At 40.7% G+C, this 25,881-nt stretch overlaps 2 protein-coding genes across 6 annotated transcripts; both read left to right on the top strand.

The window, feature by feature from the left end:
* Positions 1-553: 553 nt before the first annotated feature.
* On the top strand, positions 554-7,200 carry LOC117237943 (armadillo segment polarity protein). Of its 5 annotated transcripts, XR_004494087.1 has the most exons (8): positions 1,031-1,049; positions 1,642-1,705; positions 1,791-3,427; positions 3,509-3,688; positions 3,783-4,085; positions 5,117-5,213; positions 5,618-5,679; positions 6,765-6,922. XR_004494087.1 is itself a non-coding variant. In XM_033502395.1 (7 exons), exons 2-7 carry the CDS (start codon positions 1,669-1,671, stop codon positions 6,947-6,949), a joined length of 2,439 nt encoding a protein of 812 aa, XP_033358286.1. In that variant the 5' UTR covers positions 554-803; positions 1,642-1,668; the 3' UTR covers positions 6,950-7,200. The 5 variants fall into 5 exon arrangements, 4 of the variants coding, with proteins under 4 accessions (XP_033358286.1, XP_033358285.1, XP_033358288.1 ...); XM_033502395.1 differs by lacking the exons at positions 1,031-1,049; positions 5,618-5,679 and adding an exon at positions 554-803 and having other exon boundaries at positions 6,765-7,200; XM_033502394.1 differs by lacking the exon at positions 5,618-5,679 and having other exon boundaries at positions 6,765-7,200.
* Positions 7,201-7,805: 605 nt separating this feature from the next.
* On the top strand, positions 7,806-25,856 carry LOC117237945 (atrial natriuretic peptide-converting enzyme). Its single transcript, XM_033502398.1, has 14 exons — positions 7,806-8,361; positions 10,273-10,396; positions 10,485-10,621; positions 17,106-17,289; positions 20,302-20,515; positions 21,063-21,434; positions 21,776-22,008; positions 22,099-22,305; positions 22,954-23,167; positions 23,328-23,473; positions 23,540-23,711; positions 24,141-24,388; positions 25,134-25,252; positions 25,370-25,856. The coding sequence occupies exons 3-14, from the start codon at positions 10,574-10,576 to the stop codon at positions 25,541-25,543; spliced, it is 2,331 nt and encodes a 776-aa protein (XP_033358289.1). The 5' UTR covers positions 7,806-8,361; positions 10,273-10,396; positions 10,485-10,573; the 3' UTR covers positions 25,544-25,856.
* The last annotated feature ends 25 nt before the right edge of the window (positions 25,857-25,881 follow it).

Here is a 25,881-nt window from a genome sequence, read left to right as displayed (position 1 = left end):
TTTTAATTGAAATTGATCTCCCCGACTGCAGCATATTATCCTTCGGTCTTCGTACGTGAGGTACTGGGACATTATAGAGTATCGCTAGTTTCACCATCTGGCATATTTTTTTCTGACATACCGGCAGATCGGTTTCATTCTTTCCGATCACCAAGTATATACGAAAATACTCGGTTGTATCCGTAAATTTATTCATACACGATACTTACGAAACTCATGTAAATTGCAGATCGATTAATTTCAACTGGAAAAATAACTTGTACGTTTCACCATGTATTTTTTATTTCCGTCGAGTTCAATTTGCATATAACCTTAAACTTAGAATGCAACGAGCGAGTATGCACATACTTACAGATGCGATTCTCGCGTCGAAAGGTGTGCATCGGTTAATACAAGTATAGGATTCAGCGGAAATAAATTAATTAGAGAATTCTCGGAAGTGAAGTAAACGAGTTTGAGTTAGATACGATCGACTATTCGCAAGGGGTAAAAATCGATAAATATTCTCCTACGAACAACCGAGCTAATCGAGGTTACATTATGGGTATTGAGCACCACTGCAGACTCGAATCAGTGCAGACGACAGGTGGCGGTAGAATCGAAGGTTCCGCGTCGTTTTCCGCCATCTTTAGTTGACGGATTCGAGGCAAGAAAGGCCAAGAGCTCCGTACGGAGAAGAGATAGGTGGATTGAGCGTCGGGGGCAAACGGGAATTTGGTGGATCGAGCGTACGGTAGTGAGTCATTCGTGTCCTCGTTCGAGCACGATTCACGAAGTCGCCTTCGGTCGATCCTCGCTATACGGTAAGCACAGCATTATTTTATCATTCGCCATTGCATCGACCGATAGGAAAAAAATTGTCATTTCCGTGACGGCGGTGTTTACGCTGGGTGTGTCAAAGTGTTCTTCCTCTCTCTCCTTTTCTCGTCCCCTTTCTCTCTTCCATTAATGTATCGTAGTCAGCTCTCTTGTTGCCCCTTCCTTCCGTTTTCGCTTCCCTGCCACTCTCCGCACTCCACTCTCCGCCGCTCGTGGATCCTCGGAAAATGGTGATGCATTGCATTCTCAGAGCCTTTGTTGTGCCGCACGCCCACGCGCGTCCCTCTACCTTTGGAAATCGAGTATCGTTCGCGGCCTCGTGTGCATCTCTAGAGATACGATTTCCTACCGTATTCGATCGAACCACCGCGTCCCCCGCTCGTGTTCCGTTGTAAAAGTGGAAGCTGCGACAACGCTCAGAGGAATCTTTCGATCGTGCCCACATTCCGCGTAGTTGCATCCTCCTTCCATTCTTCGCAATACAGTGCACTGACCCTATGCGCGTCGTGGCGTCTTCAAAACTTTGAACGAGAAGACGAAACTTTCCCCCGTGTGATCGAAGACATTTTTTTTTCTTATTAGTTGTGCGCCGACCGACACAGAGGTGTATTCCAGTTCGTATTATATTTTCGTATTCCCTTTCACGATATTCACGCCACATTGAGCGCGTTTGAATATCGTGATAACGTCGTGATTACGCGTTAAAGTACTTTATACGTGCTTTAATGTTTCGTTTTCTCTTGTCCCTTTAAACTTATGCTAACTTTATGCGAGCGATGGTTGCGTTATAGACGTATATAGCACGGTTTTCTTCTATTTTAGGTGTGGATAGATTCTCCCGTAGGAGCCATGAGTTATCAAATGTCTTCGAATCAATCCAGACCAAGTGAGTAATCTTTTGTTGGCAACCTATGACGTATCGTGTACGTTATGTGGAACATTTGTATCATTTTGTGCAATTAATTTTGTAGTGTCTCACGGGAATTATCAGGGTTTGGGCGATCTACCCATGGGATCTGCCAAAGAACAAACTTTGATGTGGCAGCAAAATTCTTACATGGGTGATTCAGGAATACATTCTGGCACTGTCACCCAAGCGCCATCTTTGTCAGGCAAAGAGGATGACGAGATGGAAGGCGATCAGTTAATGTTTGATTTGGATCAAGGATTTGCACAGGGTTTTACTCAAGATCAAGTCGATGAAATGAATCAACAATTGAATCATACAAGATCTCAGCGTGTTCGCGCAGCTATGTTTCCTGAAACATTGGAGGAGGGTATAGAAATTCCTTCGACGCAGTATGATCCGGCTCAACCTACAGCTGTTCAGAGATTGGCAGAACCCAGTCAAATGTTGAAGCACGCGGTTGTCAATTTGATAAACTATCAGGATGACGCAGATCTCGCAACACGTGCAATACCAGAATTAATAAAGTTGTTAAACGACGAGGACCAAGTTGTTGTGTCTAAAGCAGCGATGGTAGTTCACCAACTTTCCAAGAAGGAAGCATCTCGTCATGCTATTATGAACAGTTCGCAAATGGTAGCTGCTTTAGTTCGTGCCATTTCAAACAGTGATGACCTTGAATCGACCAAAGCAGCAGTCGGCACCTTGCACAATTTGTCTCATCATAGACAAGGTCTGCTGGCTATTTTCAAAAGCGGAGGAATACCAGCTCTTGTGAAGCTTTTGAGTTCTCCAATGGAATCCGTATTGTTTTACGCAATCACGACTCTCCATAATTTACTTTTACATCAGGATGGTTCTAAAATGGCTGTAAGGCTGGCCGGAGGATTACAGAAAATGGTTGCACTACTACAGCGGGATAACGTCAAATTTTTAGCTATAGTAACCGATTGCTTGCAAATCCTTGCATACGGTAATCAAGAGAGCAAATTAATTATATTAGCTTCTCAAGGACCAATAGAGTTGGTACGCATAATGCGTTCTTACGATTATGAGAAGCTTCTATGGACGACTTCAAGAGCCTTGAAAGTGTTGTCCGTTTGTCTTAGTAATAAACCGGTGATAGTCGAAGCTGGTGGTATGCAAGCTCTTGCTATGCATCTCGGTAATCCAAGCCAGAGACTCGTCCAAAATTGTTTGTGGACGTTACGAAATTTATCGGACGCTGGCACCAAAGTCGATGGATTAGAAGGTTTATTACAGAGTCTTGTACAAGTTCTTAGCTCTACCGACGTAAATGTCGTTACATGTGCCGCTGGTATTTTGTCGAATTTGACTTGCAATAATCAACGTAATAAGGTAACAGTATGCCAAGTGGGAGGTGTCGACGCTCTTGTACGTACAATCATTTACGCGGATAGTCGGGAGGAGATCAGCGAACCAGCGGTATGCGCGCTTCGTCATCTAACGTCACGTCACGTGGAAGCGGAAATGGCACAGAATTCAGTCCGCCTAAATTACGGAATTCAGGTCATAGTAAAACTTTTACACCCGCCTTCACGTTGGCCATTGGTTAAAGCTGTAATAGGATTAATTCGCAATTTGGCGCTTTGTCCCGCGAATCACGGCCCGCTTCGTGACCACGGCGCGATTCATCATCTGGTCAGGCTTCTGATGCGTGCTTTCCCCGAGACACAACGAGTAAGCATCCCTTTCGAAGCGATTCCGTATATTCGATTATTTAAGTTAGAACTTGTGTAAAAAAGATCGATTCCACTTTAGCAACAACGTTCATCCGTGGCAAGTACTGGAAGTCAGCAAACATCAGGCGCGTACGCGGATGGCGGTGTTCGAATGGAGGAAATAGTGGAAGGTACTGTGGGAGCGCTTCATATCCTCGCGAGGGAATCACACAACAGGGTCATTATCAGATCTCAGAACGTAATTCCGATCTTCGTACAGGTAATTTTAATATACATTTTCCTCGAAACTTGGTTTAACTTTAGTTTGCTCGATGTTAATAATTTGCTCTAATGCGCTTGTATCTTGATTTTAGTTGCTATTTAACGAGATTGAAAATATTCAACGCGTCGCAGCTGGCGTACTTTGCGAACTTGCCGCGGACAAAGAAGGTGCCGAAATGATCGAACAAGAAGGCGCTACTGCTCCTTTGACGGAGTTGCTTCACTCTAGAAACGAAGGTGTCGCGACTTATGCGGCGGCTGTGTTGTTCCGCATGAGCGAAGATAAACCACAAGAATATAAGAAACGACTCTCCATGGAACTCACCAACTCTTTGTTACGCGAGGATACAAATCTTTGGAATAACGCTGACTTTGGGATGGGTCCAGATCTACAGGTATCGTAATCCATACATAATACCGATGCATGCTTCGCTTATGCCGTGGTTAAATTTATTCGTTTATAAACACCTTGTAACATAGCCCCGATTGTTTTTTTTTTTTTTTTTGTTTTCATCTAGCGGCATGTGCTGCTGCGATAAAATTTTAGTATATGCTATACCGTGCTAGCTTTCGAATAGATTCTAGGAATAAACGCGTAAGCCGATTTTTATAAGACAGATTGTCATCGGTTCGTATGCTAATTTATTCAAGCATCAGATTTCCCTTTCACACTTGGTTACATCGTGTTAAGTAAATTAAGCCACGAGGGCATAATAACGATACAGCAATTTTATCTGACTAGTAACAGGTACTCGCATACGTAATCGTCCCCTTCATGTAAGTTTAGCAATATATAATTAGATAGTGTTTGCAAAACTGAATGTCGTTATCCATTATTCCAGTTCGCACAACTTAGGTGACAATTATGAAAATTAAATCGATTAGAGAGTAAAAACTTCAAACTTTGAACCCACATATCATAAAATTGGCGAAAAACTTTCGAGTATCACCCATAATATTTGGACAAATTCTACGTATGTATTCACTATAACTCTCGTTGAAATCGATGCTTTAACCTTTCACGCTATTCCATATTCGCTGAAAAGTTTCAAATGAAATATGCCTAATGGAGCAATGGAACCTGTAATAAATGTACAGCGATGATTTTATTATGATATATCCTTAGATTGCAACATTACGTTATGCATGAGAATGCGTTTCATCATCATTCGTGTTTCATCCCCCACCATAATAGGTTGAATAACATAAAGCCATCCGCGATTACTTTTTCAAACGCTATAAACGCGTCACACGTTTACTCATGTTCCACGTATTTTGTAATGCCTTTAAACGATGTTTTCGTACGCGGAGTTGTCGGTGATACTGCGACACGAGTATCTTGACGTATTACCCTCGCCGGCTGTTAAAGACACGCCTGTAAAGGAAGATACGTTTTGTGTTGATCTGAGCTACCTAATCTCTTCAGGACATGCTTGGCCCTGATCAAGGCTATGACGGTATGTATGGACAAGGACCTCCTAGTGTACACAGCAGCCACGGAGGTCGAGGGTATCAACCGCAAGGTAAGTTACGAGCCTTATCCTTTTTATCCGATTAATTGCTTTCGGACGATCGACACGGTCGATCGGTCGTAGATGAATTTACAAGTGAATTTTTACGGTGTTCCTTCCCCACGGTATTAACGGTGCGATCTTCGAAACTTTTGATACGCCTTGTAACGAATGTAACCCAAGAATCACTCGCTATCAAGACCTCTTTCAAACGAAATGTGTTCCCTTCGTTTCTGCATCAGAAAATCACTGGTAATGCGAATTCCTGTGCTCGTGTTCGTTTCCTCCCCCTATTTGTGCGATATACGAAATGAACAATTTGGTAACACCTTCGTTTCTAAGAAAAAGGAAAAAGAAAAAAAAACAACCGATGATGAGAAGAGAGCATTGCATTTAATTCTATGTTATTTTAACAGCAGCTTAACCCACGGACTTATATTAAAATACAGGCTATCAACAGTATCTCGCAGTAACATAGGTGATACTCAGCTCTTACGTACTGTTCTGTTATCTGCTTTAGTGACTAATCGCTAAATGTCTTCTTTCACACGCTTTTCATAGTTTATACATTGTATCTTATATATCCTGGCCATACGATACACGTTTTATTGAATTTGGTAAATATTACACATAATGCACGTTTTGTGAATGTTTCAATTTCTTTTTCGTTTTTGTTTCTTATCAAGAGTACGACGGATTCATACGTAGCGTGTCTATTTATTTATTTTTTTATCTATTTATACAATGTTGTGCATGATATATTTGTATTTTTATCATCTTTCCTCTAAGTGAACGTACTTTATGGTGGAAAGAAGCATAGATAAGTATTCGTAAGTAATTAGATAAGATACGTTTGTCAGAAATGTGCTGTCGCGGAAACGAGTATTGCGAAGAAAGTTTGTTATCAAGTATTATCCGTTTATACGCGCGAATTCAAACTTTGGCTTTCTATTTGTCCCTTTTCATTTACCTTCAATCGAATGCATCTCGTGGCTATCATTCTACTCGTTATTTGTCTCGAATTTAGTTGATTTCACGCAGTATTTTAACCTATTAACCGGGGAAAAGTTATTGAACCTGTTCAATATAATTCTTTTACTTAGGAATATCCTATCTCTTCGTACATCCTACTTTTGTTAGAAATTAATTATACCATATTCGTATTAGCAAGGTCTAAAGTCGATGTAACTGAAATATTTCTCCATCGTTAAGAAATGTATCTTTGTCGCTAATTTTTAATTTCATATTGTAATTACAGAACATTTCTGTTCAAGGGACGACCCGGTTAATAGATTAAAAGTGTCGGTATCGCAAATCAAGAAGAAATGAAACTTTCATGATTTGGAATAATCGTTTGCTTTCTGTTCCTGCTTTATAATATCAGAGAACGAAAAGCAATGGTATCTCGGCGAGAGAACCTAATGTCGCGATTATCTAGCAAGGTTGTGCTTTACTGGGTTGAGAACATTTTCACAGAATCGTTGACGCTGTAGTTATTTTCGATTAAATGTAGTAAGGTAAAGGGCTACACGTTGGGTTCATTGTAAATTTTGTACGAAACAGGTTATGACCAGATACCAGTAGATTCGATGCAAGGGTTGGAAATAGGTGGAGGGTCGACGTATGGCGCGATGGACACTATGGACGTAGCGCACGAGGGTGACCTGAGTTTCGATCATTTAGGAGAGCTTCCTGCACCCCCGCAAGATAATAACCAGGTTGCAGCTTGGTACGACACCGATCTATGAAATTGTGCCAGCATCGTATCTCGCCAGAGAAACGGATCCGTGAGGCTCTTAAGTAATTTCAATACGGACTAGTAGTATCATTAACGTAACTACGCAATCGTGGCGGTACTTTGCTTCGTTCGATGCTCTGTACGCGCCTCCGATCGCTGTCGATGTATTAGACTTAAGTGAGAGACACGTAATTCATACACACCATGTATATGTATCATTTAATTGCTCATACGAATAAACTGAACGATTAAGTATTCAAATCGCGTCAGCCGGTTTATTCACACCTGTATTTTCCTTTCGACTGGAATTTATCAGAAAGCGTAACGTAACAAGATGGTTAAAGTCCTTTTGGGATACGTCGAGTTGTTTGTTAACATAGTACGTGTGAGTTAAGTAGCACGCGTGAGGTAGATCTAAGCCGTATAAGTTAGTTGTAAATGAATTTCTCGTTTAGGTGTCTGGTAGTTTCCAACCATCGGATCGAGCTCAAGTTACCGATCGTCCATCAAACTAGTCCATAACGAGCATATATGTAGGTGAACGAGCGAACGCGTACCATCGGTATTTAGTGAATTATTTAGAACTAATACGTGTATGGAAAATATTTACGTATATGGTGTATACCAATCTTACTGGCGTAAACTTTGAACAAATATTTGTACAATTTCTGAAAGTCAAGATTCTCGTAACTGTGTCAATCAAACAATTTTTCCCTACTCGCTTAGATTAATAATGTTATCGTTCAACCGTTTCACGATTAAATGTTTCTTAACATGTTTTAAGGATATTTCTCTTTATGAATTATTGATAGTATACGTTATACATAATACATAATTATATTATACATTATTTTACTTGCGTAACTTAAATACGTTTAGATTATAAGAATAGACCTAATTGTAAACAATTAGTGGGGTAACAGGTAAACGGTATATGTATATACTTGAGGCATTTCTGTGAAGGAGAAGGGCGCGTGTACGTTTCTCGGGGTCATTAATCGTGGCGGTAGTCTGTCGAGTGCACATTCGTGTGTATACCACGCTCCCCGAAGGTTCGGCTGTCGCGTTAACGGTTATTTCTTTCTGTGATACGAAGAAAGAGGATCGCCTTGACGAGCGCACGGTTGCTTCGTAGAGTGTGAAAGGCCGACTTAACGTTCCCGGCAGTCGAAGAGGGAAATGTTTCCGGTACGACCGACACAGCTGTCATCGAATAACAGCCAACCTTTTTCCAGTGAAACGAAACGGTGATGCTGTATGAATCTTGGTGTATATCTCGCGTGTACGATCATTTTCGTGAATAAATAAAATCCGATTGTGAGAAAATATAAAGCGAATATAAAGAATGGTTCGCAACAGTGATACAAATTGAACGATCAACCAGCGAAAGATTTACGCACACGAGGATTTACAAAAAGAAAGGTACGTTTAAAAATATCTGTATCTTTGTATCTTGTTATTCTTCTTCCCCGTGTATATATATTTTTGTTTTTAACGTTATGTTTTATCTTTTCGTACTTTTATTTCTAATTCTTTTCAATACACTCTGTATCTTGTAATCATCTCTAGAAAAATCACGTTATTTGTGTGTTCCTTTGGTATTTTTTATCTTTTTGTATTATTGTTGTATCAGTGATTTATTTTGTATTTTTTAATGTTTATTTTCAGCCCTTTTTAATATGTTTTGTATTTAATAATAGCTGTACAATGTTCATGTTCTTCGCGTTCTCGGAACGTTTCTCAAACGTCTTTTTTAAACGGCATGTTTACTTATCCTTCGTATTAATCCTAATCGTGTAACGCAGGTGGCACGGTCTCTTAGTCGTAATCGAAATCGATACTGTTCAAAGACAGCATTAATTTCCATCCGCGATCTACCCTTGAAATTCGATAGTCCACTCGTACGTCAAGAATGCGATATACTATAACGTAGAATTAAGTTCATTGACAATCTGCTGTCTCGAGGATAAGAAAGATAGTAGCCAATGTTGTTCCACGGAATTCAGGATTTAAGTAGTTACCCTTGAAAAGTTAATCCGAACGAGCAGTTTCGAGCGTAGCCAAATTCCTTGGGAACAGGTTAAAGCTAAAAATATTCGTTAGATTTCTTTTTTTTTTTTTTTACCACCTTTCACATTCGAACGTGGTGTGGAATTTTACATAGACCACCGTTTCGCTGGACTCTTGGATATTCCGCGTCTTATTTATCAAGATGAACCGACTATCTCGTACAATTCGACTGCGGAAATTTATGCAAATTTATATTCTTATCAATGCCACCAAAGCTCCACTTGTTAATTATTCTGGCGTTTATAGTTAACATGTATGAAATTTAAGATATTTTTTAACGTAAATCACGCGGACTAATATTGATCAATCCTGCTGCGTCCTTTGAAGCATTCCCACGCGTAATCGTGTTTTCCAAAAAATCCTATGAAAGATGAGAAATATGATTTATCATATTTTCCACTCGTGGCCTTCGTGCATATTTTCCTACACGTGTTTCTACGCATTTTTGAGTCTTTGAATCTCCCATAAATGTATAAAAATTCGCGATCTATGGGCTACGATCTCGCACAAAATCATAGGCAATTCGATTATTCGGTTTTCCAGCGAAGCTTCGAAAAACGTCGCGTTGCGTCGTGTCGTATCGTGTCGTGGAGAACCGGTAATGACGTGAAAGTGCATCCAGGAGCGAAGGAGCGATCTAACCAGCGGGTCTCCGTTCCCCTGGCAGTCTGGTTTCGTTCGACACAGTCTCCTTGGCTCGTAGTCGGCTCCGACTCGATCGAAGAAATTGTTCCTCGCCAGTCTCGACTATCGATCCGTTTATGCAATCGAACGTAAAAAGAAAAAAAAATAAAAAATAAAAAATTCCTCGCTAATTTTCGACTTTATTCGTCTGGGAAATCGAGTCTGAATTTCTCACGACAGCTGTCTATGATTATTCCCGCGCACCTGTGTTAGATAGCGCTGGCCGATATTTTGCATCGCGTTATTAACAGGCACGTTATGGAAGAAAGTAACAATTAAAAAATTGATAGAAGAAAGTGAATTATCTGAAATCTGTGTAGACCGTAGACTGTACGTGGTAAAAATTAAAGAAACTAATAAAGGCGCAATGCGACAGTGTCAAGTGCATTCTTTCGGATAAGATTTTCGGATATCGCGCAATTTTGCGCCAAGTGCACTAATTTCTTCGCTCGTGGTATTCCTAATAGCAGTCGGCGGCGCGTCTTAAATACTCGTGTTTGTGTATACGTACACGCGTATGTTTGTGTTTGTACGCGCGCGTGTTTCGTCCTATTGTAATTGCTGACTTTTTTTGCATAGGTATCAAGAAGCGAAGGATATTGAACCGGAGCAAGAGGAGGACAAAGTGTGGAAGCGCAAGTACATGGAACTAATCTCGTCGGATAAAGGTTGTTGCCTCGCAAAGAACGGACGATTATCGGAGGTATTTGGTACAGTGCATAGAAACTAAGAGCGTAAATCGATATTCGGGGGATAGTCGGCAAAGGCTAACGAAACGAAACGAAATTCAGTTTTACGATGACGTTGGCGCGCCTTCACGCGGCAAATATACCGAAGAAACGTTGATGAAGCTGAAAGGAATCGTTTCTACGGCTGAAAGATGACCGTCGCGATGGAGCACAAGCGTAAGAGCTCGTGGGATTCGAAGGTGAGACGAATGTGGCGCACTTTCCCCCTGTACGCGCTTTCCTCGTTACCATCTTACTCGGGTCTCGCGGTTAATTAACTAGCTGGTCCCCGTGTGAAATCGTACGTGAAAAGAAAACGTAAAATCGATGAGAAACGATGAACGGTCGACAAAAATGCCTATTGTCCCGAACGAAAGTGTAACGCGGAACGATGTTTCCTCCCTGGTAGAAACTTTCGGAATGGCATTAACACGCTTTAAAATAGGAGACTGCAAACGCGATCCGCGAAGAAATCGTAAGCTAAAGCTACGTGAATTATTTTTGCGGTTACGTTGCACGCGCTCATTAACCGAATTACTTGCGCACGCTGCGGCAAACTGATAACTTGCGCAAACGGCCGAATCACCCTTGAGGCGGAACGGCGAGGTGCAAAAAGGAACGAAAAGAACTTTTATCGCTGTTATTCTTTTATCGGGAAGACCGCGTTGTTAACGCCAGAACTATCGATCTTTAATACGTGGCAATATGTTAATACTGATATTTGATATTTAATATTTGATCGTAGATACGATATACATACTTGCTTAGAATTAACTTTTAACGTTTATAGAAATCTTTTCCGGGTATACTATGTATTACGCAAAAGATTTTATAAGACGTACGGCATGGCATGATTATCGTCGTTAGACTGGATTTTTATGTAAATTCGTATTTTTGTGAATATAGTTAAAAAAGAGAAAGTAGAACTTTAATCGAAAACTGTTTTACTCAGCAAATATTATTGGAAACGTTATACTTTGGGTATTTTTCGTACTACGTGTATTTCGCATAAATTTGCACTTTGAAATTTCGTATAAATACATAAAAATCCACAATCTAAAAAACGACGGTTTGATTGGCTGGGTAATTTTTGTGTTAATATCGGAAAAGCGTCCTGCAATGCGTCGTTTCTCCGCAGACTCATCGACCTTGTTCTCCATTGACCCCGAATGATGCGGCGTATGATGCCGAATACCTACGCACTCGATGGAGAACTAGGTTGACTGAAACAAAGAACGACGTGTTAGCTGGGTTCGGTCGCCTTGGGTTAAGCCGACATCTCCTCTCTTCTCGATATACCGTTACTTCGCTAGTAGCACCCGATCTGTCGATTGGTATTCCGCTCGAGTTGTACGAATGACATTTGTCACGTGCTGCGCGATGGTTTTCAGAGAATTCCCCATTAAAACGTAGGCGCTTAACGCTCACTTTTCGTTACTTGACCCTTTCGAGGCTAATGGCACGATACGTCCCGTAGTAACTGCGGTAACTTCTAAACAATCTGCTGCATTCATTTTTAAAACTTTTCCGACATCGCTGAGACTTATTTTAAGACATTGGATTCCATGACAAATGGAAAAGAATGAAAAATTATACCGAGTCTATGTTTTTCAAATTTGGCTGAATCACAGGTGTCTATGTTACCATTGTATTAACGTCGTTGCTTGTTTTCCTAGTTTAAGTTGTGTTTCTATAGCAGACAGAAGGTAAACTTACCATGTTCTTTCCCCTTTGAACGATATATTTAGACAAATTTATTTTTCAAGCGAGTCTTATCATCACATACAGGCCTTTTCGTATTATTCTTGGTTCGTTGTTATAAAATAGGCGTTTGAAACTGCTGATGAAAGTGATTAGTATAGAAGGGTTAATAGGACTTGGCGGGTCCATATCCAATAGGTTCTATCGATATCGTAAGGTGGAAAAAGGCGGAGGTTACGAAAGGCGCCGGACCTTCCTCCCCGTCCGGAGAAAACGAGAGAAAACGATTGTCGTTGGTAGATAAGAGTCGCTTTAAGGCGATAACGATTGCTCTGCATTTAACTATTGGTCTGTTATGGTTAGGTGCACGCACGTGCTCCGTGTACCGGCACACCGCTGACCGATTGTAATTTCAAGCAAGCAGAACTCGTTCCTAGATTCTTGCTCTTTTGGAAAGGTAGTCCGACGTTTGGAATAACGGTAATAACGGTCAAGAAAGTCACGAGGAACCGGGCGAGCCAATGAAACTTGGTAGATTCTTTCCGTGGGTCGATGACACCGTTTCTTTCTTTCTGCGACAGACAGTCGTTCGATTGACGTCTACCTTTATCTCGAATTTAGAGAAATTCGTACGACCGCGCTTCAATCGTAAGAAAATTTTTAGAAGAGTGCGTAGTACCGTCCGTAACTTGTTGTCGCGTATTGTTCGTATTTTTATTGCACTTTCAACGTTATGATAGAAGAACTCTACCGCAGATTCTTTACCTTTTTGCATGTCCGAGTTAAAAAATTGAAACGAGAAATATATACACATGGTTCGGGTTTCACGCTTATCTTTGATTTTGCAATAATTTGAAAGCGTCGTCTTGGCTGACGCCAACGGCGAAAATCGACAAAGAAAAGCCGATCTGACGATCTATTCTTACGGTTGGACGATTATCGTTCGACTCTATCCTAGCGGAACAAGAATGATCGAACTGACTTTCACGAAAACATCGCCAATGGAAAGCGCTTTTCTAACGTGCCCCGTCAGCTCTTGATTTTTCTCGGTCTTAAAGTCATCGACCGTGTCCATTAACGGAAGCCTTCTCAACTAGTCCGAGCGCATTTTAATCTCTTCGACCGATCTCTCTGGACCTCGTCGTTTACCGACACTGAATTCTACTTTCCACACCTGATGCGCTCAAATTTCAATTGACCGTTCTCGCCGCTAAGCATTCGATTAACCGGATGGCGAAATCATCGACAGCGATACATATCTAAGATACTCGAACAATTTGATATCTAAGTGTAGGAAATTCGTATAAAACGATACTCCTTAGATCTGTGTAACTTCTTATCTCGCGAAATAAATTCTCCAATTATAATTGTATCTACTAGATATTGCAATGCAATGATAGTGCTATGGGCAAATATTTGCATACACGTCTGCGGCACAATACGATATAGGATTACAATTCGTAAATTGATATCGACACGGTGTGTCTGTTCCAAATACTCCAATTATATCGAACTTCCAATGTGTTTATGCCACTTATCTTTCTTTTAATCTTTCTCGTTGTTTCGTCGCGGATCATGGGTTGCCTTTCGTCAGAAGTTGCCGTTCCTTTAGCGAGAAAAGATCGAGTCTCTTGACCTTTTCGCTGCATTGCATCGCCAAGGAAAGAATTACTTTTACCAACCAACAGCGAACGCGTCCGCTAGAGAATTTTCGTTTGCCACGGTATAATTTTACAGCCGCGTATCTTCCATGATTGATCGTGCTCGATTAGCACAAAAGGTATAAGCCTTATTGCGAAACGTTGCTTTATTAAATGAGCATTTCCTACGAAAAGCCTGATCGAAGGCTATTATCGAATTAGGTTCGAAGAATACAAAGGTTCCGTGCTCAAACTTTCATTCCACTTTCGTAATATCTCTGCGCGCCATTGTTCGCCAAATACACCCCTCGATAGCTGTTTCTTACGTAACACGCGAACAAAATCCCCGTTTGCTTCGAACGCCGCCAGAAATACTTCTTCGCTTCTGTCGATCGTTCCAACCTGTGAGTCGCAGTTTCCTTAGAAATAATCGAGACGGGAGGATGGTTTTTACGCAATCGGACGTAGGCGCGACGAAAGAGAAGGAAAACTCAAAAGTCTGGTATTCGATTTGCGAGGGAAGGGAACACGTTTGGCTTTCAAGCTACACTGGAATTCGCTCGCACTACGTCGGAGTATGAGTGCAACTAACGCTGTAAGCGTGAAAATGCCTTGGTCGATTTGCGACAGACCTTTAAAGACAGAAACTTTAAACTACAGGTGCTAACAACACTCGTGCGTTTAAAGTTTCCTTTCAATAAATGCGATTCTACTGTACTCGGTTAAAATGTTCTATCTAGCATTTTTTCGTCTTTCCAGATACGTTCTTTACTTTTCAATCTTTTAGAAACGATCGTTAATCGCGAAACACGGTTACCGTGAATGGGCGACGTCATTTATTGATAACTGCATTGGTCTTGTCATTTTTCTACGTTTGGGACCACGGTTTACGGAACTGTACGAGTACTCGAACATTTAGGTAAATACATACGTGTCGTACAGACTGTTACAGAACAATAATTAGATTTTTTTTTTATCGAATGAGAAAAAGACAAGCGCGTCACGCACGATAAAACTTTAGTTTCGCTCCGTTTCAAAGTGATCAAGTAAGACGTTGTAAGGAGAGCAGTTTAGTATTTGTGCGATGGTCGGAGCGCGTCGAAAGGAGCATCGAAACTTGGCATCGGCTGAAAAGGTACGATTCGCCGGTTCTTTGGTACGGAGCGTGTGCCAAGCGTAACATTTGAACGAGGGCGTAGGCCCGTTTGTGGCGCGCCGAGCATTCGCGCGAATGCACGCGAACCGCGCCTGTGTTGGTGACGAATGTGCACGCGCATCGGTGGCGGGACGATTACACGGCCGCTTACACAGTTAGCGTGCACGTCACAGAAGATAAGCTCATTGCTCCCGACTCTGAATGTGGATTGTTCGACCGATGATCGTACACCGTGCACAATACACGTCAGTCACGAAAACCTACGCTTTTACTATAAACAATAAGTAAATACTAATCAATAAAGGATATAATATATCCCTTAAATGTAAAATATTATAGTAAAAGCGTTAGCTGTATGAATTCTGTGGGTACATCGGGACACATATTGTTAAAAAGTAATACGATCTTTTATTAAGAAAAGGAAATCGAGAGATATGAAATATAACGCGTTACGAAAATTATGTACGTAAAATTGTTATACGTGAAAATATTCGTAAAAGTGTAGTAGACTTAAAATTAATTACGATAATTAAGATAGTTATTAATATCGTCTGGGTGGCCTACATAAGCGGCGATAATGTTCTGCTATGTCAATGACGTTGAACAAATTAGAGATTTTGTAACTTGTAGTGTAATTTTATCCCAAGATTCTTAAATCTTACAGTTAAATGTTTTTATTGGTTTCATTGCTTTTAGAAATGTATTAATAATCCTGTTGGTATGAAAGTATAAATAATTTTGCGGCTGCGAGTTTTTCATTTCTTCGATAAGACAGATACAAGGTTCGATAGGTATATACGTAGACTTTCGTGACTGACTCTGTAGCGTGTAAAGACTATATCGTTTATCGTGTACTTGTACAATAGTTGAATGCACGCGCAAAATCGCACGCAACTGGGATCCGACCGAGCGCATGAAACGCGGTTACATAACGCTTAATAATATTTCGATAATTAGCACGATGATTACCCTGCCATTTCCACCGTGACACGCTTACTAGCGTCTTAAATTACTGGGTGTAAAAATTAGTCCGATGCATTAGTAGATAAACGAATTTCTGCTCAGATCCCACATATAAGTATTTCTTTGATCGTATTCACAGAGACACGATCCTTCGTACACATCCTCGCTCTAATTACGTCGTATCTGGAAGAATTAAAATCGATCAATTTGAAATTAAGTTGTTATATTTTAGTTCGATAATTGTAGAAATATCTAGATGAAGATTATCCCAACTGACAGGTTAAGCGACGTTCATTACCTCTAATTAACACGATAAAAATCGCTTCGGTAGGAATTCTTTCGCGTAGTCCGTAAGCGGAAGTAGGAGAATTGTTAATGCGAATCGTGCCTCGCCAAGAAATCTTAGTAATCCCTGCTCTGTCGTGTCTAATGCAATCTAGCGAGAGAAGAAAGGAGGGGTACGATGAACTCCCAACGTTTCTCTAAGCGAGAAAAGCAGTACCAGCGACATACATCTTAAAATTTGAACTCTTTGTATTCGCAATGCAATTTATTTTGGTAGACATTTTTTGCGGCGTAAATACAGGATGTATTGTAAGATGATGGAAGCCACTTCTGGCGTGGACAGGATGCGGGAGAAGCACTGAAAAAGATTCATATGCACGCGTGTCCCGTATGATCTTGTTTCAAATTTATAGCCATTTTTGTATTTCAATGATCCGCAATTGCTCGCTTTCGTAGAAAGTGCTCGAGATATCCTCGGTCTCCATGCAAATTAGCAATCGTCGTATCAAAGAATTCCGCGATTTTTTTATTCCTTTAATCTGTCTATTCTCGAAGTGGGTCTCGTATCATATCGTATCACGGTACATCTTGCATATCTAATTTATAAAGTCATTATACACGAACTCTGAATCGAATCCGAAACTATGCTCGTCAAGCAATAAAATAGTTTGGCAGTTACAGACGTCAGTTGCATGTCGGTCCTTAGAAATCAAAATACTCGTCACAAGTAGCTATGATGATCGTTAAACGGGAAGAACTATAAATATGTCGTTCGATAGTAATCGTGGAAGCTTAAAATCTAAAGTTCCCTCTTCTTTCTCAGTCGACGAAAAGGATTGTTCAAAATTCGCCGAGTACACAGGGTTGATCGAGCTTTCTCTTACAACCTTTTTCATCTTTCTTCACGCTAGCAGCGACGAATCGACCTTTCTTTTTCAGATATCGGTAAGCACGGTAAGCACGAGAAGATTCAGCCGTGCAGGAACGCCGAGTTCGATCCTGTCGTCGGACAGTGACATTCGATTTACGAGGAAACTCGGTGGACAGTATCGTTGCGGATGCTGCGTGTTAGCCGCATTCTTGCTTTTCCTCCTCTTCTCTGGAGTCTCCATATATCTTGGCTGTAAGTATAACACTCAAGTTTCGGACTATTTACGTAAAATAGAAAGTCTGTATCAAGTTGCTGGAAATGGTGTATTTGCCTAAATTTAAATTTGCTCAGCCAATACTAACGAAAGTTTGTTCTGTCGTTAATTATGAATCAGACTGAAAGAGAAAATGAAATATATAATATGTATAATAATTCTCCGCCAGCATTTTTCCTCTATCTCTTATATTATATCTTCGATTAAAATATATCCGACATGTAACATAAATCTTGTTGACTGTCGCTGTGATTATTGATGCTTTTCTAGATTATGTCGTTTCTTCTGCTAATTTATGCTGTGTTTCGTAAATATGCCGGCCTAGAGACTCGATAATTCCTAGTTGCTGTTTGTCAAGCACAGAAGGTGCAGCACGAGCGAGTACGAAGATCACTCAGCCAAGGAATTCGAAGTGCGCGGAAGGTTTCGTTCGTGCGCTTTCTCCGCGGACTTATACGCGATACGACCGATGCCGTAAATGAAATTACTGCACGGTTAACCGACGCTTTGGTGGACGTGAAACTACTTCGAAATGCACGACGCTTGTTTCGCAAGACGGACGAACTCTTCACGCTGTACGAACATTTTGTCAAGCGTAAAGTGTGATCGTCTTTTCTCGTTTGCAAGAACTTGCGTACGTTCCGCTTTACGGATACGTGTACTTCACCTTGAAATTGCTTTCGATCGTACGATGAAGAAGCAAACGAAGCGTAGCATGCGTCAGAGAGGAGTCGTCGTCTAATTGATGCAGATTCGTTGTTAATATTCATACGTAGATAACGGTGAATGCCGACGAAGGGAAGGTTTGGCGGTAGAACAGATGGATTTAAAGATTCCAGTTATAGTATTTTACGCGACAGATGGTCTCTAAATTTCTAGAATGTTTAAGCGTTTGAATAGCTGCCTTGGTACAGAGAAATAATATACATTGGCTTAGTGGGAACTGCGTGCGAATACTTACCATGGAAAACTTTTATGTTCACATTGTACGTGTTATGTGAAAGTTTTTCAAATTTTGTTAGCATTGTAACGCGACACGACTGTCTGCAAATGTATATAGAAATTATATAACATTCATTACAACATATATGCATTTAGTAAAGAGTTAGTATGCAGCACGAATAATCGTGCAAATACCGATTTATTACTTTTCTTTTTTACAACTTTGCTTTTACTTTCGATTGTTAATTTTATCATTATCTGGTATAAATCCAAAATTCCGATCGATCTGCTACGCTTCCCTGATAATCTGATTGTACTATCGTGTTTCGTACGAACCCAGCAGGTGTTCTAATGACTATGAGCAGGTGTACCTGACTGTATCTTGTTGAGGAATCGTTGCTACGATCTGGACGTGCGTATCGTTTGGTGAGCGAAGAAAACCGAACAAAAAGAGGAAGAGGACGATGCGGCCAGAGCCCATTGAGGTCTTTCAGCGTGCAAACATAACGGTCCGACCGAGTTACCGAGAAAATACGTTTACGTACACAGATCGGCTCTTTTATTCTCGAACGATCTACGTATCCTTCGATGAAGTTACTAGAATTGTCGGACGGGAACCGATTTACGAGAAAGGAAAGCGAATACAGTCGTGACGAAGCATAAAGCCTGCGCTCTATAATTCTTGTAGTATACGGGCAAAGAGAGGCAAAGGTCGAAGAAGATGCACGATCGCGTGGAGGTCCAGCAAAGAGGCCTTGAAAGTAGCGAAGCTAACGGTCTGACCGAGTTGTCGAGCCGTCCTGCCTGTCACCCCTCCAACATTCGACCTCAAAGGGGGGATCCGTGTCCTTGAATCATTTCGATGCTTCATCATACTAACCGAATTCTCCTTTCGAAAGTATTTCGCGTTCAAGGAATCGCGAAACGACGTGGTACAGACTGTCAAACTCATCCAGTGATTCACGAAACTATTCGAACGCTTATTTAACGTAGCACACTTTTATCGTACACATGTGTTATAAATATCTTATAGCTTCTATATACAGTTCCAGAATAGTTGGAAAATTTATCAATTCGATCCCGATAGTCTCGCGTCGTTGTAGCATCGATTTTTTTGAAATCTCGTACAACGTAATACATGCGTGAAAATCGTCAATTGTAAGCGTTGCAATACTTTCGTACGTCATTGTATTATACTAGAAATCTGTTTCTGGTGTATAATGAAAACGATGTTATTGCTGTTGACGTTGCTTGCGCGGTAGAGCCACAAGCCGCAGAAGATCGCTCGCTTGCCGCAAGAAACTGTATCGCGAAGCGAAAAAATAATCTCTGTGGAGTAAAAATAATCGACCAAAGGCACGGTGAAAGGTGAGCCTCCAGCCGTATTGCTGTTGGTGCCCGATTGCCCTCGATACTTTAGTTTATGTTTACGGTATCGGTCGAATATTAACTAGGAAAAATTGATAGCGGTTTTTAATATAAAAGAACGGCTGACGCCGCGTTTGTACAGACACGTCTCGTTACTATCACGTTCGAGAGAACGTGTTGTTTCAAGATGGAGTATTAGAAAGTATCATTTAGCGATCTGATGGTCGCAAGATGGAAATCGGCCGATTATCCCACAGTGAAATCTGTTTATTTCCCTTTTCCCGCGCCCTCGGGTAACCGCCAATTACGGTAAATGGAATCGATCGATAATTATCGACATTGTAAATAACAGCTGTAAATAACAGGTTTTCGTTTCATTCTTAAGGACAGCGCCGTGACATCGATTAATCGCTACCCTGTGCTTCACAATGTAAATTACAGATATTTATGAGAAACTGCAACGTTTCACACGTAAAGTTACACATAATATAATTATGCTCTACCGTTCGAGAGTATCTTATTTTTAATAAGATGTATTTCAACTATAAAATTACCGTCATCGTTTAAATTCGAAAATTTGGAAACTCGAAAGCCCGAAGTCCGAATATTTGGAAATACAATGTTAACAAGTTGAAGTAATTGTTCGAGTTTGCGATAGCGTTTAACCTGTGTGCTTTCAGACACGTTCCTAACATCGGATCCCCCGGGTGATCAGATTTTCTTGGCGACATTCCGAGTGATCGAAGGTGATTCCTTCGTTTCGGAATTGGCAGACCCCTCCACCGAAGCCTTTCGAATACGAGCACGGGAGTATCGCGATCGACTTAATCTTATCTTCCGCCGCAGCTGGCTGAGAATCTCTTTCCTCGCTGTGGAGATACTGGCGCTCGATGGGTAAGTATACTTGCGGAAGCAAAATAGCATGATCGTAGGTTTACATGTTTCAAACACCGACACGGTAATTTAACTTTCTATTAAAATTACTATTAAAAACTGAACTCACGAAGGAAAGTTTAATTTAAAAGATTTCTCTGCGAACAAGAATACAAATTCATCGGTTTGCGACGATTAAGGAGGATTAGTCTTTATCATTTATACGCCAGTTTATTAGTTTAGACTTTGATATGTTTAAAACAAATGCGCGGTTGAGTACTCGAAAGAGCAATTACGAAGAGAAATCCAGTTTTCGAATGATGTCATAGATCCATTAAAATGCATATGTTTCATTCGAAAACGAAATTGTAATTCGAAGAAAGCCGCTGATTCGCTCGAATCCGTATCGTTATTTTCATATTGAAACATCGAAAGCCGAGTTGTCTTCCTTGAAATTTTACCGATGTCACGAGCAAGAGAAAACCCAGCTATCTCCACACTTTCTCGTGACTTCACACTATCCATATTTTTCTAACCGGCAACCATTTGTCGCAAATAAACTGTACAGATCCGAAGGTGAGAATTTGGCCGTACATTTCGAGATTCGATTCGATCCACGATACCAGACAATCAGCACTGCCGATGTCGTGGAAATTCTTAGACGGGAGATCGATCCTACAACCTCGAAATATTTAACAAATCTAACGATCGACTCGCAGAGCCTCGAAGTTCAAGAGAGCTTGACAGCTCTAAACGCTCAAGTCGCTCAACAAACGACGGTTTCGACGCCACCACCGACCACCACACCACCGCCTCCTAGAAGATGCACCAGTTTGGATTTATCTTACTGCAAACATCTGCCATACAACGTTACTTCGTATCCGAATATATTGGGACACCGTTCATTGGCCGACGTGGAGGAGGACGTGATCGCTTTCAGGTGAATATCAAGCCGCGATCTCCGAGCAAAGTTTCCCAAATAGAGCGAATATGGCAGAGGTGACGCATCGTTGATCTCTTGAAGACAAGACACGAAGATGTCAGTTCTCTTGTTTTTACGTAGACTTAGTTAAGTTAAATTGTCTGGAATGGTGTCATTAATACGTCAAATGGAAAAGGATATTTTAGAATTGGAAAAAGTCGATTGTCGACTTCGATGTGTCATTCTTAATCTATTTCTTATTTTACTAAAAGAAAGTCGAAGTAATGGGGAAATTCTGGCGATGCTGTGTGCAACAGTCGCTTTACTCGATCGTTGTTAATACAAATTTTCTGTCACAGGGAGCTAGTGGATGCGGAATGTTACCGATTAGCGTACGACTTTGTGTGCCAAGTATTGCAACCAGCCTGCGTATCGAACCAACCGGAAGACCTGCTACAGCTGCCATGTAGAAGTTTCTGCAGAGAATTCTGGAGCGGATGCGGCAGCCGACTTCCGGACAGAATTAAACGCCTACTGGATTGTTCGAATTTCCCGGAGTACGCGGACCAAGGTGGTTGCAGAGCAAAACCAGGTGAACGATCGTAACCTTTCGCTTGCCAAGCAACGCGGAAATTATCAAGTGTCACGGACCTTTGTAATTACCGCATAATCGTTATCGTAGGATGCGTGCAAGCACTTCAAGCGAAAGCATTGTCACCGAGAATTTGCGACGGCGTGATCGATTGCCCTGACCTTTCCGACGAGAAAAATTGCGCTTATTGTCGCGACGGTCATATGCATTGCGGTGTAGGTAGAACTTGCATTCCACGTAGCAAGAGATGCGATGGAAAAGCGGACTGCGCCAACGGCAGTGATGAAAAAGATTGTCGTATGTATGGTCAGTGGAAGCGGCGTAGAGAGGTCGTAAAATCGGGGCGAAGTTAAGGTTTATGAGTTTCAAGAACCGACCCAACTGGTTGATAACGTTGGCAGAACGTAAGAATTTCTTATGCTGTTCGCGTAATCAAATACTCGCTTGCACGGTTTAACAACGATCTATAATAAAGCGCTAAAGGGGACATTTTTATAATTTGTTCTCTTCAAATGCTAATAAATGACAAAGTTAAACACGTCAATAGCTAGATATATCTTAATTTTGAGATACAAGTTTCTGGTAACTTTACACGCGCTCACACATATATACAAATACTTATTTTCTATGTATGATTCGTTAAAACAACTAAAGAAATAAGTGTTAAAGCGTTAAAGAGAAATATTTTTGATGTATCGTGTAAAGATCATGTACAAGATCGCAAGACTGATAGCTGCGTGCCGTTCGAAAGGCGAGAATTTAACAAATAGTAAAACATACGTGATTTATTAATAACTCCGACATTTGTAATTCGATAAAAATCTTACTATCGCTCATTGACGACAGCCGCGTTTTTTACGACCTCGCCATGTATATCGTTTCCACCTATAACATCGTTCAGCGTCATGCATCGCATACTCGTTCTTGACACCATATATTCTCCAGTATCTCTAGCACCAAGTATTCGATCCGTGAAATCACAACCTTCGGATACACCGTTTGCCGCAAAGTATAACAGCGAAGGGTACGTGGTGTTCAACGAGAAGGGTACTATCGGAAAGCTTTGCACCGCAAATCTGAACGCGACACTGCCAGGAACGGAAATGGAAACCGTTCTCCAAACTGCCGCCAGCTCCCTGTGCAGCTTACTGACTTACACGTGAGTATAGTTCCCCGTGCTTTGTCTTTTGCAATGTACACAAGCGAGCTGTAATTTGACACGCTGGAACCAGAGAGATGTGAGTGACATTTTTCTGATATCGAGCGAAATGTGTTAAGAAATTTAATTTAATTTAATCGAAGCCTCTTACTTTTCACAGAGGGGTAAAGTCCGTGGAAGTTCGAATCGACGACGAAGAGGATGTGCAATACGTACATATGGAGGATCCGTCGGCAACAGAGATTACGTTTGTTAGAGCTCCCTGTCCGAGCAAGGAAGTCATGTACGTCCGATGCTCTGAATTGGGTACGTTGTAAGAGCTGTTATTTTCCTCAAGTTCACGCTAATGTATAAAATATAACTTACGCTTAGAGTGCGGTGTACAATCTCTACATGCAAAGAGCGGTAGCCGGGGACTTAATAAAATGGCCGAGCCAGGAGATTGGCCTTGGCACGTGGCTCTGTTCAAGGAAGATGTACACGTATGCGATGCTACGCTCGTGGCGGAAAATTGGTTGATTACAACGGCGTCCTGTTTTCAAGGGTACGTTCCACTTATTCCTACATACCCCATTAAAAAATTGTAGTATTTGTAACATTATAATCGGCTATTTGATTTTCAATGGCTCAGTGGAAGTACAAGGGATGATTTCTTGCGAGAAAGACTGAGAAACAAGTCACAGTTTTATTCAAAACTTTTTTAATTCGTGTTTGATATAAAGGTTTATAAAATAGTTTAAAAAATATGGTGTACGTTTTATATAAAAAGGTCTTCTGCCCTTCTTTTTAACTGCGTTACATTAAGATACACTAGAATCTAGAAAATTGTACTTCTTTCTCATATGTTCGCCCAGGATATTCATACGAAGGTGGAGTTATTTGATTATACGAATAACGCGTGGCATTATTATAACCAAAGTTCTGCTATAGCAATCCGTTAACAATTTCTTCTTATATAATAACTCAATTACAGTCAGCCAAAGGCAGAATGGTCCGCAAGAATGGGTACTGTACGCCTCTCGAGCACGTCGCCGTGGCAACAAGAACGTAGAATCGTGGGTATGATTAAATCGCCGGTAGAAGGGAGTACGACTGTCCTATTGAAACTCGATCGACCTGTTACCATGTTTTCGGATTTCGTAAGACCCGTATGTTTGCCTTCGAGTCAGGATCGACCAATGAATGCTACTCATTGCAACACCCTCGGATGGGCCAGAAATCGTGAGTAATCACTAGCGTGATGCATGGGATTCTTGTAATCGAACAATGTACATCGGTGCGGCAAGGTCGCGTTATTTATTTCTTCGATGGATTACGTAAAAATGCGTAATTATGCGTGCCGCTTATTTACATCATTGGTTGCGTCGACCTTACAATTAGAGGGATGCGAAAGTGAGATACTGGTTGCACAATATCGTTGACAAGATCTTCTCTATTTTAACTCAAAGTGTTATGTAGATACTATTACCTTATAAATATGTAAGTACCTTGTTGTGGTACTGATTTATTGTCTCGATATGATGAAAAGCAGCTGTTCGTTATTGTATAACCATTGTATAACGAAACCAGTAGACACGCTGAAGCTCCATTTGCATAAAATTGAATTAGTCAGACTAACGCTTCAAAAGTGTGATAATATTAGATATATTTTTGATTGCTTACAAAATTGTATTCATCTGTTTAAGTTTATCTATTCTTAGTTATTCTTAATTTCTGATTTATTATAAATTCCCTTCCCATTCGTTAATAGTCAATAATTGTAAATAACATTAAACTGTAACTGACATTGATATCAAGAAATTAACGATACAATTGTCATCTGTTTTCTCTCGTCGCATTATTTCAATACTTGCTTCTTAATGAATTAACAACATCAGAAATTGAGAAAGCTTGATATTAAGGAAAGATCAAAAAGTGTGCATTTAACGTTTTCGTGTTTCTTAAAAAAACCGTCTTCTTTGATCAGGAGATTTACTACAAAGGGTACAGCTTAAGCACAGCGCGATGGAACAATGCGAAAACATCAGTATCGCGTCCGTGAATAGCGTCTGCACAGAACCGGCCTATTCTACTGACGATTGTAACGTAAGTGAGCCACAGCACATATACAAAAGACTCGTTTATCCTTTGTTTCTCGTATGCCGTGATCTTTTGGTGTTCATACACAGTCGGGAATATCTAATTACTGTTTATTGTACACAGGAAGAAGAGGTCGCCGGCAGTCCTATGTTATGTCTTCAGCCGGATGATCGTAGATGGGCGCTAACAGGTGTCGGAAGTTGGCGAATAGCTTGCTCGAAAGCTGGTGTCGAAAGGCCACGATTATACGATAAAATTTCCTCGAATATCGCTTGGATAAAATCTACGATAGAATAGATTATTTCTTAAAATAGTATTTAACAAATTAATATGAACTGACTGGGACTGAAATTGATATTACAATATACATACGCGATGTAGAATTATTTCATCAAATTTTCCTATCATATCTAACAGACTGTAAAATACGTATTGTAAATTAGCGCGTTAGGACGTATCATGTTATCGTGGGATACATTTCTCGTCTCTATTGTATAGTTTCGTCAAAGATTCGTTGTTGTATCCATTGTTCGTAAAATATCTACATATGTGTTACGGCGTTGTAAAGAAAACTATTTCAGTAAAGTATAAGTAGTCGAAAAACGAATAACACGAAAAATTCCTTTTCTCTGATA

Source organism: Bombus vosnesenskii, unplaced genomic scaffold (genome assembly GCF_011952255.1).
Source record: "Bombus vosnesenskii isolate JDL3184/JDL3185 unplaced genomic scaffold, Bvos_JDL3184-5_v1.1 scf7180000013417, whole genome shotgun sequence".
NCBI classification, from domain to species: Eukaryota; Metazoa; Arthropoda; class Insecta; order Hymenoptera; family Apidae; genus Bombus; species Bombus vosnesenskii.
This window is presented reverse-complemented; position numbering and strand designations above follow the sequence as displayed.